Source organism: Arctopsyche grandis, chromosome 6 (genome assembly GCF_051622035.1).
Source record: "Arctopsyche grandis isolate Sample6627 chromosome 6, ASM5162203v2, whole genome shotgun sequence".
NCBI classification, from domain to species: Eukaryota; Metazoa; Arthropoda; class Insecta; order Trichoptera; family Hydropsychidae; genus Arctopsyche; species Arctopsyche grandis.
In genome coordinates this window covers 6906455-6927968 of record NC_135360.1, presented here as the reverse complement: position 1 = coordinate 6927968, position 21514 = coordinate 6906455, and the positions used below count along the sequence as shown (strand labels likewise).

At 37.4% G+C, this 21514-nt stretch overlaps 1 protein-coding gene across 1 annotated transcript; it reads right to left on the bottom strand.

Moving 5' to 3' along the window:
• Positions 1-2251: 2251 nt before the first annotated feature.
• Positions 2252-20310, bottom strand: LOC143912550 (uncharacterized). Its single transcript, XM_077431835.1, has 3 exons — positions 20271-20310; positions 19880-20120; positions 2252-2926 (listed from the first exon to the last, which is right to left on the bottom strand). Exons 1-3 carry the CDS (start codon positions 20308-20310, stop codon positions 2878-2880), a joined length of 330 nt encoding a protein of 109 aa, XP_077287961.1. The 3' UTR covers positions 2252-2877.
• Positions 20311-21514: the final 1204 nt, after the last annotated feature.

Below are 21514 nucleotides of genomic sequence, written 5' to 3'. Positions count from 1 at the left end.
GCCGTGGGCGACGGGTCATCACTCGCGCCAGAGGGCACCGCGAGTTGTTTGACGTTAATGGGCTATTATGGGGAAATCTGCCCGAAACGCGGACTCCTCCGGTAATGATACGCTCTCGCATCCGACTCCGTAGAGATAAACCCGGGAATAAGAAGGGAAAAAAGGAGGAAATAAAAAAATACGGTATAAAGAAAGGGGGAGAAAACTCGACAAGTTTTATTGCACTGGCCCCCTTTCCAGAGGAATTTATAGCCGGCTACCCTCGGCTTTACTAAACGGCTTAAGTTGACCGTATAGCGTTTACACGCGCACTTTAATTTGTACAATTTTCGCGAGCCGCTTGCGTATGCATAATATATCGACTTATTTGGAGCTTTCTGCTCTTTGTAATGGCTTAACTTTCTCTATTTGGAGACGTAATTCGATTATATTAGGTACGTTGTGTGGGAATGGATACGACTCGTTTGCGCAATAAACATATTACATACATACATTTCAAACGGGGAGGAAATACGGAGATGTGTTTGAGATCGAAAACTTGGGAAATGATCGAAATGAGAAATTAAACCGTTTTATTTATATTAAAAAGCAAATAGTTCCACCAAATAAACACCGATTAGAGCCATGAGAATTTTTCTACATAAGAGTCGAAGCAATTCAAAATTTCACAGGAGTATCTTGCAACGGTTCAAATCTTGAATCGATTTTTTTGATAGTTATGACTGTTATGAGTAATCCCATAGCTATGATTCTTCATCACAGTGGAGAAAATCAAACAAGAAGACGGTCTCCTGCAAAATGGACAGACCAAATAACGAAATTAATAGGACCCTCTTTAAGCACTGCCATAAACTTGACCGAGGACTGGGAAGAATGTAGTCGAATCGCGCTCCAAATCCCAGATAGATATAAGACACGCTCAGCGCTAAGCAATATGAAGAAATAGATAGTTATGTATGTAAAAGAAAAGAACAATAAAATATTCAAATGAGCAAATTAACCGATTTTAATCAATGTAACTAATAAGACGATTCCTTGTCCTTAGAAATCATTGGAAACCTCCGAAGAAATACTCCTCACTTTAGACACTTAAAAAAAATTTCAATCCCACCCATGCTATCTCCTTCACAAGGAAATACATGTACCAAGTATACACTGTTGAAATATTACTAGGTGGTTATGAATCATAACTACATAACTTATGATCAGTTTTCGGCGGACGAAGTGGCCGAAACGGGATCCTATTGTGAACCCATTTATTTCGAGCCGGCGCATCCACGCGCCGCGCTTTAGTTATGACTAGAGGTAGGATAGTCACAGTGCTATCCATTGTTCGGCAAACCTTTAACAATGCATTTACAACCTTTGAACAATACACGGGCCCCTCAGGCTCCGATGACTAGTTATGACTAGAGGTAGGACCGGAAGCGTGTCGTCTATTGTTCAATTGTTGTAAATGCTTTGTAAAAAAGGTTCGACAAACCTTTAACAATGTATTTACAACATTTGAACAATAAACGGCCCCCTCAGGGTCCGGGCTTTAGTTATGACTAAAGTACGGCGGTCAGGTTGCTCGACGGCTAAAAAAATGGTTCACCATTGTCAACCATTTTTTTGTTATCCGGCTTTCTCGGACAATTGAGATGTCTATTGTTATTTTATGGCGGAAACCTGACCTCTTTAGTTATGACTAAAGAGCGGATAGGAATCGTGCTTTTTCCAGGAGTCAGGGCGTTTTGGGTCTATTTACAAAGCTAGAGTGCAAAAAAAGGTTAGTCATAAAATTGGACAAAGCACAGCGAACGATTTACAATGAACGGCACGCTTCCGGTCCAATATCTAGTTATGACAAGACGCAACGCAAGACCCAACCCAAGACATAAAAACTAATTAGCTATCAAACTTTCTAGCCTAGAATAATACATCTTTGAACGATTAGGTTGGCAAGCATGAGTTGAAGAATGTTTAAGTTGTCATCTTGTACCATCCAATAAATTATCGTTGTGGCGCTCAGTTAAATAGTCAATGTTTTAAGCCGCTCATCGAGTCTCATTTTTTTATCCTATCGCCTATGACTCCTGACAACCAGATCCGACATACGTAAACTAAAAAATAAAAACTACACTAGTCGGCACTGTACTGCAGCGACGCAGCGCGGCCAAATATTGTTTGTGTGAAATAGAACGCACTATGAGTGTTTCCTTTTGTACCAACGTCGTTGCAGCGCACAGACCTTAGTAAACCTTAGAAGCTTAAAACCACACACTTTGATCGTGATGATATTTATATATTACATATACCAAATGCAACCGTAAAACATAAATAATAAAAAAATAAATAAAAACTTACAAACATTTCTAATAGGAAAATGAAGAAAAAGCAAACAATACAAAAAATACGATAAGAACAAAAAGCGTAAATTAAGCTGGCCTTGCTTAGCCCAAATATAACTCAAAAGCAGGTCCAACCTTCACTTTCCACAATGCAAATAAATACATTTAATAAATTACTGCACAAGATCGAGGAAGAAATGCGCCTATGGAGCCCAATTTCCGTCGAATCGTGCGTCATGACAGCAATTATGCAGATCGGTAGAATAACATTTGAGATATGTACTTACATATTATATTATACATATACGACCGGTTTACACGAATCGATTATGATTAAATTGAAACATTAAATTCGACAAATGAGTCAAACCGAAAACCGGTCAAACGACCGGTAAAGCAACGAGTAAAAACATCGATTGAATGCAATTTTTGTGCCACAGCAGACTTTTTCATGTCATCAGAACGTCAACGACCACACATATTACAGGTATATATGTATGTATGTACCTTTGCGTTACCGAACCTCCAGTGAGATGGATGATGATTACAACAGGAATGTATCGATCATCAATGAGTGAGTCAATCGCACAAACCTGAAAAGAAAAAAAATATTATTATTATATACGTATGCAACAAAAAGCATGTAAAACATTTTGATTAATCTAGGAAAATTCAGTAAAAAAACAAACTGTAAAATCAGACAAGGCCTTAGGGATCGCATGATAATGGGATAAGCAGCATTTTGGGATATACGTAAAGACCAGACCAGATAAAGACCAGATTCGGATGTTTGCGCTGTATATCTTCCTCGTGCCCCAACTCCCTTTTTTTGCACTGGGACCATTTTTTATACCAATAGTAGAAATTCGTGGAAAACCGGATCAATACTACGGCATATTGACCTATGAATGTAAAATCCAAATGCAAAAAAAGAGATTTATAGTTCGACACGACATCGCGCATCTAATTCTGAAACTAAGCCTTAATTATTTGATAAATACCCATCAGCTGATTTTCAACCACAGCTGTTTACTTATCATCATTTACAGCCAGATGAAAGCCTGTCCAACACACATCCATTTGTCTCCACCAACTCTCCATTCGAGCTGTTTTGCGCAACTCTAATCCATCTCACCCCACACATTTTTCTAATTTCATCCACCCATCTTTCCTTTCATTTTCCTCGCGACCTTTTTACTTATTTTTATTTTCTCTTGAGTACCATTTCAGCATTTTTTATGTCAACCTTTCGTCCATTCTTTGAACTGCGTGACCCGCTCTTTGTCATTTGAATCCTTCACTGTCTCCAATATATCAACTACTTTTGCATACTTCTCACCCACGTATCCCGTTTCAAAATTTGCAAGTAAATGGGTAAGGTTGCCAATTTGTTGGAACCGTTTCAATGAAAATCAGATAAATTGACAAACTCTAATAGGAAACGATCGACCTGGGGTCACAAATCCAAAGTCTGGCCAGCAGAAACCAGTGGGATTTGAATCCGTGACCACTTTGTTCAAAGCATTATATGCCAACCACTTTTCTATTCCGCTGGTAATAGATTTAATAAATAAAAAAGGTACATAGTTTATTAGCTAGATGAAAATTAACAATTACTAACATTTCATAGAAGAAGAAATAAAGATCGAGTAAAACAAGTATGTATTACCAATATACACATACCAAGAAAAATAAAGTAAAAAGCACATTTTTTATATAATGGAATCAAACACCAACAACAACAATAAAATCAAATTTTGATAGAATACAGACAGGAAGCGCAATATTAAATCTTCAAAACACGATAGAAGAGTAGGAAGAAGAACACGATGCATTAGCATGAGGAAAACAAGTCGAATTCATCACAAAGTCCGCTTTCGTCGAGTATTTTTAGCCCCAAATATGCTCGTGATTCACAACGCGAAGAGATGAGAGTATACCTCGAACCCTTCGAAGAGCGTCCCGCGGACGAAAGGTCGTAAACGGTTTAGGTGCAGAGTGGAACAACATAATAGATCGGATCGTATCGATTGATGAATCGACTCGACATCTATATAATACAACCCATGTACGATACAATATAATAAGTACGTACGTGTATAAATGCATTTAAACTCGTTTGCCCACAACTGCCTGTCTTCTCGGAAGAATGAGCTGTATGTACCAAAAAGGACAAAAAGAGTAAAAAGCCCTTTGTGTGAAGCGCGTGGGCAGCTCACATATTATTATTGTACGTACTGAAGGCGCGTATCTGATTTATACATTCAAAATTCGTTTGAATTTAGTGGTAGTGTCAAACGTTTTGGCTCGATGTCGCCAGCTGGATAATCCGAAACAACAAAAATGAAAAAAAAATTATCTAGCGTCTCCATAATTGTAACAATACATCTGCATTAATTGATTGACTACGTAAAATTAAAATAAATAAATAAAACATGCAATTGACTCCAAACCAGTTTAAGAATGGCTCGGAGTTCTGGATCGAGGGGCTGCCATAAAAAGGCCAAGGAAGTGTTTGTCAAAGTTTGTATACTATCATCCGGTATCTTAACTCTAGCAGATTAGGAAATGGCTTGGAACTCTGAATTGAAAGACTCCCATACAAAAACGTCCAGATCGTACATATCGTATATGTTCACGTCAATGTCAAATCTAACCTGTTCTAATTAAAACATTCAAAACCCGCTTAAAAGTAGCATATCATCATCGACATGTTAACCTGCATCAATATTTTTATCGCACGTTATCTGAATTGAATGCAACGAATCAAAATGGTTAAAATTGAAATTTATATAAATTCTATTAAGGTCAATCACGTCATGTACAGTGTGATATAAAATTTAAGCACCCATATCAAATCCAAGTTTTTTTTATAAATATTGATTTCGGGTCAATATTTATAAAAAAACAACGCTAAAAGATTTATGATGTGACGTCATTGCCTTTAACAGAGCAATTTAGCGTGCGATGAATTGCTAGCTACGAAATTTTTTGTTGCTTGTCGTTAAGAAGGATCTACATGCACTTTGTTGCGCTATAATTTGCCATTGGGCCACATAGCGAATTCGAATAACTAAATAAAAACTTAATGCTTACCAAATTTTATCCATAACTTGCTATTACGCTTAAACTTATAGATATAAAATTTCAGTTCAATAAACCAAAAGGTTTTTGAGAAAAACATAAAAAACCTCAATTCTCTAGAGTGAAACTACTACTTCCGGTTCAGATAAAAATATTTAAAAAATATAAGGTTATAGATATTATTATTTCTATTATATGTAAAAAAATTCAATCCGATTCAGTCAGCGGTTTGGGAGATAATTGAATTCAAAAACTTTAAAAAAAGAGGACACCTATAAGGGGAGGTACCATTTCCGGTCAACTTAAAAATTTGAAAAAAATTTTCGTCATGTCTATAAGAATTTTAGTACCCGATACCAAGTTTTGGTTCGATAGGACTAACGGTGTTCAAAAAATCCCCAAAACACACAGACACACACACACACATTTTTTCTAGATCATTAACACGTTATCAGTAATCGATTCTGAGTTCGAATCAGTCAAAATCTCGGGTTCGAATTTTCGCATGATCACAAAACTTCATCTATTGTTACTACGTACATAGATAAAGTAACAATCAATCCGAAAAGTCAAAATCAGAGAGTTGAAAACAAATATACATAGATGAGATCGAAAATAGAGAGGTCTAACAAGCGTCAAGAATGCCTTGGCCAAAGAACGAACACCGCATCGGCCATTTCAATTTTATAAAAACCTTTTTTTATCATTCATTATTTATTCTATTATCTCATTACATAATGAGAGATATAATGTGAAAAAGTTAAAGTTATAAGCGGTTAAACAATTAAAATCTGACAAAACGAGTAAGCGACTGAAAGTCAAACATACCTGGGCAACCACCCGAACTTAGTCGAGAGCTGTCATCGTCTCGAGATTTTTTGAATTTTTAAACATGTTTATTACGATTATATTTCACTATCGAGTAAGCGGAAACAATTTAAATCTCTATGGGGGACCAAACCTCGCAAAATGGCCAAGTTTCAAGGCAAATTTTTACGGGAAAAACATTTCATTCCCCTTCTCCGTTAGTATTTTTACATATGCCATTATGTCAATCATATCAAAAATATTTTTTGTCTAGGCTAAAGAGGTGATCTACGAAGTTAGGGCGAAAACACACTGAGGGGTACGTGGCACGTGTTTTTTTTTAGATACTTTTAAACATGCGACAAAAACACAAGTGGTACGTGGCACATGTTTTTTTTTTAGATACTTTTAAACATGCGACAAAAACACAGCACCCCTAGCCCGCCCATATGCATGGTACACCGTCCCAAAAATCACCACCTGGAGTGTTTTCGGTGATATTTTATCCTTGTATTTATTCTTGCTTGACAGTGATTTGAAGAAATGTAGGAGAAACTTGTCTAATCTCGGTTGCATATGGATATGCATACACGTGCGAGCTCCCAAACATACGCACTCTGCACGTGCAACTTCACCCGAATTCGGTTTGGGGAAGCCCCATTGTGAAACGGTCAAAGCCAAAGGACCTGAAGTTCCATACTCCTATCGTTGCACAATTGAAACTAAGAAAAGCCTTGTAAAAATAGGCAGATGCGAACCAAGCCAAAGTGAAAAACCACCAAACGTTTGACCCACGAGTTCAACGCTGCACCAGCAAAGTGTAATTGGGCTAACTGGAAGTCCTGCTAATTTTCTTTATACCCTTATTAATAAATTGAGCCGCCTTTTTACTGCAGGCACGCACTCGATACAAACTCGCGCGTACCATTTCGGCCACATCGTTTCAATCAAACGCTGAACAACACGACACAAACGGAGAGAGCAGCGGTCCAATTCAATTAGGGACGAGTGCTGATTGACTAACGAGCGGATTTAATCAACGAACAACGCAAACAAAACAAAAATAATAATAATAAAAAGGTGAAGACCCATCATTGAGACCCAATAATCGCCACGCTTGCGACTCCGTCACGAGCCGACTCCACGAGCGTGTCCAATGTCAACGACATCCACGAACTTCCGCCGCGGATGGAAGAGCAGGGAGAGAGAAGATGTTGAAGTTTTAGACCCAGGAAGCGACATTACCAAATTCGCCGGTCCTCAAACTTGGTTAAATTATAAGTGTACGAGCGCGCAAAGCATCGCTAATTACGCATACGGGACTGATAGTTGTTGCTAATGGGCGGTGGAGGGCAAATTTGGGATCAAATGAGTGCGTGCCGAAATGAATACAACTGTGAAGGTATCCCAAGAGATTTCAATAGGAAAGTATCCATTCATATGATTTTTAAAAATCTCATTTTAGACAAACATATATCTGTATGTGTACGTTTTGAGACCTTGAATATGCGAATTTGACTTCTTATCTTATAAATAATTTAAGTGTATGGCTAAAAAAAAAAGTATTTCAAATTGAAAATAAGTGTGGAAAGCAATGTGAAACTATCCAGATACTGCTCCAATTCTGTTGTAAATACCTACATATATATGTATGTACATATACATAATATGGAAGCGCTGTGCAAGAAGCAAGATTGGCAGAAAGCGAATAGTTTTAACTTTACGGTGTTCTTTTATTTGCAATTGCCCCAATAGGAGTGATTTGTCGGAAGACACGGCTATCGTAGGGTTTTTGCTACATCTATTCCTAACTATGTACATACACATATAGAAAAAATATGTACGAAACACAAATTTCTTGATTTCGCTTCTGAGAATGTCAAATAAAAATATATTTTGAAAACCAATCATAATTCCGTTTTATCGCCTGATTTTATTGTGTTGTGAATTAAGTCTTTTCTTTGGCCACCAAGTTACTATTCTTTGAAAAAAAAAAACCCTTCGGTAGACAAATTTGTACGCTGAATTAACTGAAAAACTTTTTCTCGGTGGCATTTTATCACACGAACTTTTCATCGCAGGGATAATTCGCTGACAGATTTCATACAAATATGTTTTAAATTAAAACATGCGGCAATATTTTTTTTATTATATTCTAATATATTCTGTTTTGTTGATAAAATAAAATTTAAGGTTTTTTAAATAGATTTTAATAAAAAATAGAAATAATAATACCAAGTATAATTTCTAAACTGTAAATATTTTAATACGTTCAGAGGTTACTACGTACATAAATGAATGTAATCTATTGCCGTATGTTATAATTAAAAAATAGTTGGATGAAATCATTCGGCTAGTTATCCACGCGATGAAATGTCCATACGATGAAATGCTACCACGATGTTAAGTTCGCGCGATGAAATTTTCAGCACGGTGTAAAATTGGTCTTTCAATGATCATTAAGTAAGGTTTAAGATAGTTTCAAGTGAAGTCAAATAAGTTGAATATCGTAAACATTCTACCGAAAGATCACAATGAAAAATAATGTACGGCGTTTTTATCTCATGACGGCGTATATTGTCTCACGATGTATAATAATAAAAGGGGCGTGTTTTCTCAACTTGAAAACATATGTATGTATGTACATCAATGTACCCAACATTTTTGTACACACTAAAAAATGCAGCACAATACGTGCCCGTAGCTTCCATGTTTATCTTTATGTCATTGTTAATTCGTATGATATTATTATTTCCACAAGTTACTCCTACATTTTTTCAAATATGGGAATCAACGTTATCGATCCCTGTCAAACCTACGTCAATACAATGATAAAATATCACCGAAAATACGCCATAGGGTGATTTTTGCCAAGGATCGCGACGGCATATACTAGGCGTGCTAGTGTTTTTACGCATTTTCAAAACTAAACCTAAAAAAATAAATGCACGAGCCGCGTACCACAATTTGGGCTGCACCTTAACACACCCATGAAACCCAAACCCAACTGAGATCACACAATTTCCAAATTAAATGAAAATAACCATTACAATAATCACCAGTCATCTTCTAGATCGTCCTTCTTAAATGAATAAGTCATCCCTATTACTCCACCATTGACTGCTTTCCTTTTACAGCACCAGACAAATTGTCCAGTTGTGTTTTGAATCAAGTCGGAGATCTGTCAACACAGACGGGTGCGATGCACCCATCAAAGTATTGTTCCTACAATCTCCCCTCCAATGTATCCATCCCATAAACGCACAATATGCATCTCGCCTGCATACATACCCACCTAAGCACAATTTGATGAGCTAGTTCTCGATCGAACATACGGCACGTCTCGGGAGACCTTTCGAGTTCAATAATAAACGCGATAACCCACTTACATAGGTGAACATAGTCCACCGTTACTTATCTCGTGGTCGTCGTTGAAGATTGAGACGTACCTCGTAAGTACCTCGACGACTCAATCAAGCATAATAGTCGATCGAAGCATAGCAGCATCATCATCATCATTATCACAAATGCAGTGACAAACGGGACGACTTCCAGTCGGTCGTCGACAGGAAGTCGCAATTGTTTCGTGCTCTCTGATAATACAATTGCGAACGCGAATTTTGCTCCAGGGCAGTGTGAAAGTGGGTTTGTCATAAAAGACAATACATATATTGAATATGTCACGCGATACTGACGCACTGACCACAGTGCGTATGTTACGACAGATACTTACGTATACGCAGTAAAGGATTGGGAAACAAATGCTGGATATTACAATAATTGTAAAGTGTGTACAAACAATTCTCCAAGTTTGAGGAAATACACAGTGATAATAAAGTCGTTTCGAGACACCTGTTTAGCTTACACATTCACGTCAGGTATACAAATAAAACTTAATTTAAAATAACCATTCATTACAGCTGTTGGATTCGAGCAAACTTTTACTGATGAAATTTTCAATGAGGATAAAGCCCGAAAGACCAGAAAAGTTCTGGTGGTTATTGTTTGCCTTTTTAGAGGTAGAGCATAGTGTGTAATTGAATAGTAGTTGAGGCAGATGTCAGTTGTCAAATTACATTACATCTTGATTCTGAAGAATCGTAGGTTAGCCCAAGATGCATCACCCGTAAAAGCTGCCGTTCGACTTGAGGTGTCGCCATTTGAAATTCTTTACTCAATTTATCTTCTTCGAAACACTTTGTAGACCACTTCCATATCTGTGAATTATATGTATGTACATATATATTTAAGAGTTAAATTTTGAAATTTTGATAGCTGCGACGAGAAAGTAGAAAAGTATTTAAGCCTTTATGATTCCAACACGATTAACGAAATACCCGACATTTTTTCACAATAAAAATGAACTAAAAAGCACTACTTCAGCTGAAAGTATCGAAACAAGCGATTTTTCGTAGAATTGCACTCAGCACTAGCATGGACGGAAATACATGGATGAAGCTGAGATACCCACTTTGAAGTGTCGCAACGAAAAACAAAACCCTTCACTTCTTTCTTCCACACGCTTTTTTATCTCTGTAATGACGTGTTCGATCGACTTTCCAGCACAAACACGTGGACCTGGATAGAAACGCTCAAAATAAACTCTTCAAAATTCATAAAACAAAAAAGAAAAATACGTCTCAGAGGAAGCAAAAACATTCAGTAGCATAACTGTCAAGACGCATAACCGACTTTCGACTGCTGAAAGAAGAACCAATTGTTTTATATGTATGTATGTATGTATGTACATACGTACATTATGGGTAACACGTGTGGGGAAGTGACGATAGTTGACTATGGCACAGCAGCGGAGAGAACATCAAAGTGAAATAATACAAAAAAGGGTTGTCCTCCACGTTGGCCTTTGAAAGGGCAAATCCCTTTTACGACATGTGGCGCATGACTTGTGTAACCCCTTCTCGTCCTGTTGACGTGCACAAATGATATCCGAAAGACAGATCACAAGTTCAAGTGTGAGGTACCGTTTCCTCATACATATGTATGTACATATGTACAAACATGTGTATAATACATGTTTGATAATTTTATCTGTCGTTAAAATATTATCAATATGATTTACAATTTAAAACCAAATTCATCACAGAATAAACGCTGCACCCTAACTGATTGTGACTTGCGCCTTAGTTAATCTTATCTAACAATTATATATTATGCTAAAGAACTGACAGCTCAGTGTATACAAATATGTACAATAATTGATGTGAAAATGCTTTGTAAATACAACTAAATTAATAACGAATAATGGTCTATTCATACTATCCAGCACTGCAAGTCAACAGCCCGGCATAGTAGTGCACGGTAAAGACTACTTCTATTCATACTATTCAGTTTTGGCTAAGTGCAAGGCAAAATCGGCATATGAATGCGTTAATGAGAATACGCCAATGGAATATATGAATGTGTTCACATATGGATAATGCACCAAAGAATACTTTTCGTAATTGCTGATTACGTGCATTTGCAGGACTGTGCCGTGCCATTATGAATAGACCTTAACTCGTACCTGCTATACTCACTGGCAAAAGTTTTTCTTTTTATTTTGCTTATTTGTCTTTCTTGGGGCCCGTCGTAGCGTCTCTAACCACGACAAATGTCGTAGCCAGAGACTTCTATCGACAATTCGCTACGTGAATTACCACCATTATAAGTAATTCAAGAACGAAATCGAATCGTGAGACTTATCAACTGGATAATTATATGATAAGTACTGAATGACACGAAAAAAGAACGACTTTATCCACATAAGGCAGAATAATATCGAAGTTGGCAAATGTAATATCTCAAAGGCCATACATCGGTCCAACATGATGCAACGACACAATAGAACATCCAGTTTCATCTTCTTAATGACACCTCACTGTATCATCGCTCCAATATGCATACTATACAAACCTAACTAGAGTTCAGTTAAAAAAAATTAGGTACATATCCGAAGAAATACTTCCAAGCCGACACAAAAATAAATATATACTTACTGTGACATACATACTACGTGTAATTTTAAGTCCTACCGATGGAATCAGAGTCGATATACCCAACATCCCAGTAAACTTTCACTAGAACCAAATCGATGACTCACAGCAGTGACCTCTGTAGTAGAGATCGTGCGATCCAGACAAAGATCCCCAGTTTCAACTCGACACAATACATGTATAGCGAATATTTCCTCAAACACACACACATGGGCCGCATCTAATGCACAAAACTGGAAAAATGCGGCTCCTTTTATGGGGGCGTCCTTCAGCGACACAAAAGCCGTCTCCCATGGACCGAAGTTATATAAATTCAGTATACGCTATATAACAAGGAGTAGTATAGTGATAGACACCAGGTGCGAGCTGCATCCGAATGCAAACATCCATTATACGAGCCAACGTTCCGATCCGGCGAGCGTAAAATGAACGGTTATCCCGTTAAAAAGAGAAAAGGAATAAAAACCCAGGCGGTGATACCCATGTTTCAGATAAGGGGTGGGTCGGGGGGTAAATATGACAAATTCGATGTGTAAACAGCGAATTTGTGCGAAAAGTTGCGAGGGCGCAGATAAAATCTTGAAGGAGGTGGCGGGGGGAGAGAGGAGGGGGGGTTGTAAGTTTTGCGGAAGATTTTTCGAGTCATCTGAAAAGTTTGAGCCTTTCATATGGGTATGTAGGAGAAAAAATCATATTTAGACTTTTAAGTAGTTTCAGTTCGGGGACTTTTTGTATTTTGGGTCATTGTGCGGAATACAATGGAACAAATGCTCTACTGGGAATAATATCGTGGTTAAAATCTACTTAACATTTAGTTTTACAAAATGTCGTTCGCCATATTGACTACAGCCGAGTCATTCTGTCCGATAGCCGTATAATACGAAGCTCAGTGGTAATTGAATCATTGGCATGAAATCCCTTGTTCAAGAAATGAAATTTCGATGGTTTGAAGTGTTTAACGAAAGTACCCAACCTCACCTGGGATAAATTCGTACTACAAAAATGATTGTAGTACAAAGTACTACACTGTCAGCGCAGAAAAAATATTTTAAGGTAAGAATGAAGTAACGAATAACTAGTATCAGTTATGGTCCATCAAGAAAAAGGGGCTTTCCAAAATTAAAATACATTCTACCAAAGATACGTACTAGACAAACTTGGGGGTCAGATTAAATGTAATACAAGTCTATTTGCAAATCTGTTAGTAAAATGACCACTGAAAAAGCCTGAGAAATACAGCTCATCAAAATAATGATAGACCCAAAACTTTTCCTACACTTAGAACTAGCCTACCATTAAAGACAAAAGAAAAACAACTAGAGCAAATTTAAATTGGGAAAAATCATCAACTTCTTCAAACCACAGATCGAAACTCAAATCGAAAACACTCCACACAATGAAGCGACAGGATGCAGAGTTTGCGGACCTTCCAGATTTCGGACTCCCCACATACCTATACAATCATACATACATATGTATATACATCTTGAACCGAACAAACGACCGGATGCGTCAATCAACAGTATTATTGTCTCACATCGGCCAATAAGCAAAGGAGATTCCGGCTTTTTGTTTCAGAAAGTCTCGTATATTGACCGATCCTTCGAACTGATAGCAGATCTTCATCATCCTCCAAGACACCATCGTGAAAGTTTAAAACTTCACCCAGATAAACACATAAATCGCGACATAAACGAAAACATCCACCCACGAGTTACCGGACAACAAACGCACGACAAGCATTATAGACACCCAACGGGTACCAAAACGAGGAAAAGCCCAAGAAATAAATATAAAAAACATATTTTTATGGACCCACAGGTGAAAGAGTCACATAAAAAGGGAAGCCTTGAAAAAAAATACAATTACCCAGCTTAAGTGACATCCGTACACTCCTATGACACATTTCACTGAATGTGAGATGATAAAAACATTTTTTTTTGTAAAAAAAAAAATTCTTTTTGATGTACATAATTGACATATGTACATACGTACGGTTTCGCATTTTTGCGTGTCTCTCTCTCTCTCTGTTCAGACAATGTTCAGTTTAGCGTGGAATATTGAAGGTTTCGTAAGGGTTGGAGATCAAAACGAAGTCGAAATTGTATCGGGGTCAGCTAGGGGGCGGCGACCCTAAACTTCAACCCTAGGTCACCCACACACAACGCAACCCGTAAATACGACCGCATGCATATTTAAAAGCATACCCCAAAAGCCGAGTGTGGTGCCTACAATTGTCAAGAACGTTTTGTGTTATACCTGTATATATGTATGTACATATGTACTTGTTTTATTTTTCTTTTATGGAAGTTAATTAAGACGTAAGTGGTGGATAATTGAAAAATTAATAAAAAAAAATTACTTGAGTAAATGTTTGTACGAAGTGTGTGTACAACACGGTTGCTAAAAAAATGGCGTAAAAAACGTATGTAAATGATTTGTTTATACATGTTCTTTTTACTAGCCTTTTCATACTTCGCTTTCAATTTTTACATACCTCCTTTACGTTTTTACGTCCGATTTCGTTTGACTAAATTTGGGTTCTTATCCAATCGTTTTCATTAAACTACGAAAAAGCTTTTGAGCACTGTGAAATAAAATTACATGGATGAAAATGCGATCGGATAAAACCGGTCACAGAAAATTGCAAACATAGAAAATTTCGCACGTCAAAAAGAACATACAACAGATCCTTACGCCATGGGGGGTCAACCAAATGTGCAGAGAAGAAAATTATCCAAGTCGGTCAGAGTGCACGTGTACATACAAAATAGCGTATGTCTCGCCAGTATCCATCATACCCTGTCGTGGAAGATCGAATTCAGATTTTTTCACATTCGTAAAACTATGAAAACAAAAAAACTATACATAAAGTCGACCACTATTTGTGTAGTTGATCCAATTTTGAGACGAATAGTATGTTGCCTCATTCATTCCATACCCAAATGTCGAAGCAATTTGTTTAAAACGCGTGTTTTACGTATCAACTTGAATAAATTTAGCCGTGAGATATTTTATTACATGCAAGAAATAAGATCTAGTGAGAAAGAGATAAATTTATAGACATTTAAACAATTAAAATCTGACAAAACGAGGGGGGGGACGCGGAAAAAAACATGCATAGGCAATAATCACCCGAACGTAGTCGAGAGCTGTCATCGTCTCCAGATTTTTTGAATTTTTAAACATGTCACGATTATATTTCACTATCGAGTAAGCGGACACAATTCAAATCTCTAATACTCTATCGGGGGGGTCAAACCTCACAAAATAGGAAAGTTTCAAAGCGATCGGAAGAGTTTTAAAAGGTGTGTTCAAAACAATCGCAAAGTGAAACTAATATAAACCTTATAAAAAAACCATGTGAAACGTATAAGAGGTTAGTAAAAAAATTCGCCCGAAAACATATATCCAAAAAAGACCAACAGAATGGCAAAATACATATGTATATGTATGTATGTATTATTAAAATAATCAAATCATAGATTAACTAATTACTGAAATTTCTAAACGGCACCTATGCATATACATACGTACATATGTACGTGTTTCAAAGCTATGATGTGAATATCCGACGGCACTGTCAAGTACACGCACGAAACGCTAATCGCCTAGCAGATACTCTACCATACGCATATGAGCTCATTTACATCCGCTTAATAGTTTTGAAACAACTTTGCGGTCGATAAATACACTACCTACAACTACCAAACTCTACAAGCCCGCTTTAGTGTACAAAAACTAGCCACATAGCATCCCCAAATTTTCGTAGCGAGTATACATACACACAGGAGCGGCCAAAGTCAGCAGACTAAGTGGCGTTGCAAAGAACCCGAAAACATACAATTCGCATAAGCGGCGAATTCTCCAACAGAGGTTGCCAAAGCGTGCGGATTTCGTTTCCCCATTTATCTCGGACATGTCACCCCCGTCGAGGATAAAGCCGCCTTCGTCGACCGCGATTTATCTACGTTTCCCGGAAAACGGACACGCCTTCCTTGTGCATTTTCGCGACAATTTAGGAGGGAGGGGATGGGAACGCTTAATTACATCTTAATTGATCGGTAATTTCCGGCGAATCTACAACAATGGAACAATGGATAGCACTGTGACTATCCTACCTCTAGTGATGACCCTGGAAATGACTCTTATCTCTTCCGAGGTGCTGTTTTTAAAACCGTGCGCGATTATCAGAGATAAGGCAGAAACCACTATGCTGAAACGGTCGAGTGTCATCGCACTTGCCAACTTACTGCTACTTTCAATTGCATATTAACTTATCGTGGTAGTATGTATAATCAGCAAACAAGTTTTTTATTGTAAAAAATGAAAATATTACATTCAAAATACTTATTATTTAAAATTAGGGAAATTGTGAGCGCTTCCGCCCCATTTCTACTGAAGTAGATACTTTTCTATAGAATCGATAGAAGCCACCCAGCCTTCAGTCTCAGCTGTACGCCTAAATTGCAAGCAGGTGGAAATATAAATGCATTTTGAAATGTTTCTATGCAGAGAAACTCAATTACCATACTATGCTATATAAACGAGGGAAACAATATAAAAAAAAATTATAGATAATTGTCTTTAACATAAACTATAAGACATATAATTCGATGTAATTGTCGAATTACATCGAATTATATGTATGTATATTGCTATTTGCAAAAATTAATTCAAAATTTGTGAATTTTATTTGACTTGACTCAGATTTCTTTAAATGAAATTGGCATCGCCGTGTATCGCCAATCATTGCTCCTCCATTTGATTAATTTCTATCAACTCTAGAAAGTGAAAGAAAATACTGAAAGCCCTAACTATACATACATATATTGAAAGCCAAATTTTATGATAAGATCAATGAAGCAATTCCTCCTAAAGAAAATTATGAGCTCAATTACATATTATAATATTTTTGTTTACGTTTATCCTCATCTCTTTAAATGTTATAAGAAATGAAATGAACCGATCGATTGCTACATACATACATTTATGTTATACTAGTGGTGCTACACGGCTTCGCTCGGTTCCACTTTTAACGATCTCTTCCGTTTTAGCACGGATACAGTATTCTAGTAGTGAGAATACTATCGAATCACGAAAAAAACTTCCATTTGTTTTTTTTTTATTAAATTCATTTGAAACGAAAAATATTCAATGACCGATCAATCACAAACGTCTTTGACCAATCCCGCCAATCGGAAACGACTTTGACGACAGCCAATCAGAAACGAATTACAGACGTTTTTTCGGTTTTATATATATGTATGTAAGATGTATGCTTAAGATTATAGTTTTAAGTCATGTTTACACAATATTTCGATTATAGCTGTATATCATTAAATCAAATATAATATATTTGATGCTATTCAAATCTACAATAAACAAAATAAGTTTCAACAGTGAAATACGATACAAGGTTACCGAAAATCGACAAAATAATGTAACAACTTTTATAAGGTAAAATTTTATGATAAACCTAATGTTTTTTAAAATTGTTTTTATTTTTTCAATGCTCGAGTATTATTTTATCTGAAAAAAAAAGTATGAATAGTATGCAGTGAATAAATCCAATATATAATTTCGAAAGAGACTTTGTATGTACAAATGTATTTATAGTTTTGGTTTGTATAATCCGTAACGTTAAATTTACTAAAAAAAACCTGCGCGGGTGGAAAAGTGAAATTGCGAGAATTACACAAGCCAATCGAAACATTTCTTAAAAAACATACGCAAATACAATTCATGTTTCCAAATGACATCGTTCGGTGCAACAAATATCGTATATTCGTATACGCACCAGATGGAAACATAAAAAATATTAATAATAATTTGGTATCAAAATATAAGCTCTTTTACTGCGTTGCAACGCATGCCGGGTTCAGCTAGTAAATTTAAATAAATTTCATGAAATGTTTACTATTAGATTCAGTGGCGTAGCGAAGGGGGGGGGGTCTGGACCCCCCCCCCTCCCTTGGCGGATCGCGGTCGGCGGCAAAATATCCCACTCCTGTCGCAATTGATCGTTTGTACCATTTTTGGATAGTTTTTTATCACAAATCCATGATAGATTTTTACGACATAAACATATACTTGAAAATTTCCAATGTTTGCTTCCTGATGGAAGAAGCTCTCAACCATAAAGTGTTTTAAAAAATAAGATAAAGACTTTGGGGGAAATTTACAACCAAGATATATTTTGTGGGGCTTGCATTCTATCTGGAGAGTTGGAAATGTGGTGACAATATATAAGTACTAGTGAAAATCGACCAAAAACGTACTAGCTGCAATTGCAATCCTTCAATATATTTACATACTTCTAAAAATTATAGCAACACTTCCGGTGACAACAGCCACAAGTGAACGGAGCTTTTCCACACTACTTGCTTTATTAAATATTCATAGGGATATAAATGTTAGTGCAGAAAAAATATTAGATATGTTTACAATAAAGACGCGAAGATTGGATCTGTGAATTTCGTAATTCATTATTCATTATTTTTATTTTATTTGAATTTTGTTCATACCATATTTTTATTACGTATTTACTTTATTTTTATATGTTGTGATTTTATATTAATTAACTTATTTTGCCTTTTTTCCTGTCAAAACTCCCCCCCCCCCCTTGACAAAATCCTGGCTACGCCACTGATTAGATTAGCCGTAGCGAAGCTATCGGTAATACAAATACCGAGCGAAGCCGGGTAAAACCACTAGTATATTATACATATTTACATATACGAAAATCGCATATTATTATATGGAATAACCATATATGTATATAGGAATAATCATAAAATGGTCAATTACAAATGGCGTATCTTCAATAATATACAGTTTGATATTTATTCATATGTCTATTATCAAATTTGTTTTAATTGTACAAAATGACATACAAGAGACAGAAATCAAATTTGAATATTATTCATATGGAATAGATTGTATATACAAAACAATACCGAATCACGTTTGTGCCAAATTCAAAGGAAAACCGCTCAATACATTTTTTTAATTTAAAATAAAAAAAAAAGAAAACAAATGAAAACATTATTAAAATACGACTCAGATTTTGAGTGAAACGCGACGGAAATCGACCATAAGAAATCGGTACCCGGCGAAAAGAGCGACCATAGACAATCGATTGGATCGATCGAAGGCAACATTTTGAAAGGGAATTTTCAGCCCCCGTCCGGTTTTCTGACGACGGCCGCACATGCCGGAGAGAACCGGTCTGGGAGCGTATCGGAATAGTAGCCGAAACCGGCAAACGATCGCCACTCGCCATTCGCCATTCGCCACCCCCGGCGCATGTCCGGACGGAAACGGGGGCGTGCTGCACTCCCGGGACCACCACCCCTCCCCTCCCCCCTCGCCCCTCTCCTCTATCCCCTACCCCTGCCCCTACACACCCCTCACGTGTGTGCTCCACATTCGATCCCGATACTTAATTTAAAAATGCGCCAAATTAAAAACCGGCGACACTTTTCAGCAATGGGGTGGGTGTGGGGTTGGGGTGGACGTGGGGGTGGGTTATGGCCGGCGAGCGACCGATGTGGGCGAGTTCCGTGTTTACGTGCTGTTACATACGCCCCCCCTGGCCGTTATCGATTAAGCGCTAGCAACTAGGGCGGAGTCGCTGAAAGTGGACGTTGTGAGACTGACCTGGGGTGCAGCGGAAGATGTGGGGGTGCAGTCGATGACACAAAGTGGCGGCCGGACACGTCACGTGGTGGGGTGTGATGTGGTGGGGTGCGGTGCGGTGTGGTGGGGCGGGACGACAGAGGGTTCGGTCGAGGACCTGGACCTTCCGCGGATGAAGAGCTCGCTCGCGAAACGACCGCTCGCCGCGACACCGGCGCGCTACTGCCGCTACCGCCCACCTCACCCCCTTCGCCTCCACACGCTTAAGATGCCACTGCCGCCAACTGCTCGCTATTTATTGCACACTTTTTGAATTCGTTTTAAGCTGTGTACACCCGGGCACAATGTCAGGCGACGTTACGACGGGACTTACTTCAATCAAATAAAGTTACGTTCAGAGAACTATATATACAATGCAACACGACAAACAATAAGGAATCGGTATCGTTCATTGTTTCATAGTGGGGGGTATTACATACAAATATTGGGATCTCATGCAAATATTGATAGTGGAATATGCCCCGTTGTGTTTGAATGCACGTAGCCTAATTAATCTACAATGCGATTCAAAATAACTTTCATTTTGAAATATTTGTGACAAAATTTAAATGAACGTACACAAGATAATAGTAAAACATACAGCGAAAACTTTCGCATAGTAATAGAAAGATTATTGATTGCGATTGTATAAAACCAGGGCTTTTTTTTTTTAAAGTGCCGGAACTCACTTTTTTTTATTACAAAAAATTATTTTTAAATTACATTATATAGAATATTCGTTTGAAACATAAAAAATGCCTAGGAAAAAGGTGCCGGAATACAGTTCCACCACGTTACATGGGAAAAACAGCCTTGTTTAAAACCATTATAATTAAAGGTCTGTTCATACTTAACAGCACTGCACGGCTTCAGCACTGCACGACTCCGTTTCAAATATGTCATTTTATTACATTTCTATTCATATCTACCTACACGTCGCGGCCACGTCACGTTCACAGCACTTTGGCCGAGTGCAAGGCAAAATCGGCTTACTTATACATTACAGGCCATGACGATACGGCGCAATATTGCTTACGTCGTATTGTCGAGTACTTACAATATGAATGCATACACTTGCATTCGTAGCTACGCGTCAGAACACAAGTCAGCAAAAATGTTTCGGCGTTTATCGAACGAAAAATGATGTATAATCGCGTTGTTGTTGGAAGAAAAAGCTCAAGAAGGCAATAAAAAAGCACCGAGGCATTTTGATGTGCATCCCATGTTAAAAAATAGAAAAACCGAAGGAGAGTTTTGGACACTGTATAACGAGCTTGTGGATGATGGACAAAAATTTTTTGAATATTTCCGTAAAAAATTTAAAAATTTTTCAAATATTTTTTCAATATTTGCGCCAAAACCATGTCGAAAGATTGAACAGCTGTCAATTGTCACTATCGATAATTGTTCCAAAACAGCCAAGCGGCAGACTCATGGCACGTAATTCGCGTGTATATTTCCACGATGGCCAAAAAAACGGATACGATACGTTGACGGATGTTGCTGTAAGGTATGAACAGGAAATGACGGGTACTGCTGTAAGCCTGCCGTAGCGTAAACGTGACGGTTGGTATGAATATACCTATACAAAATGTACCAAAGAATACTTTTCGTACG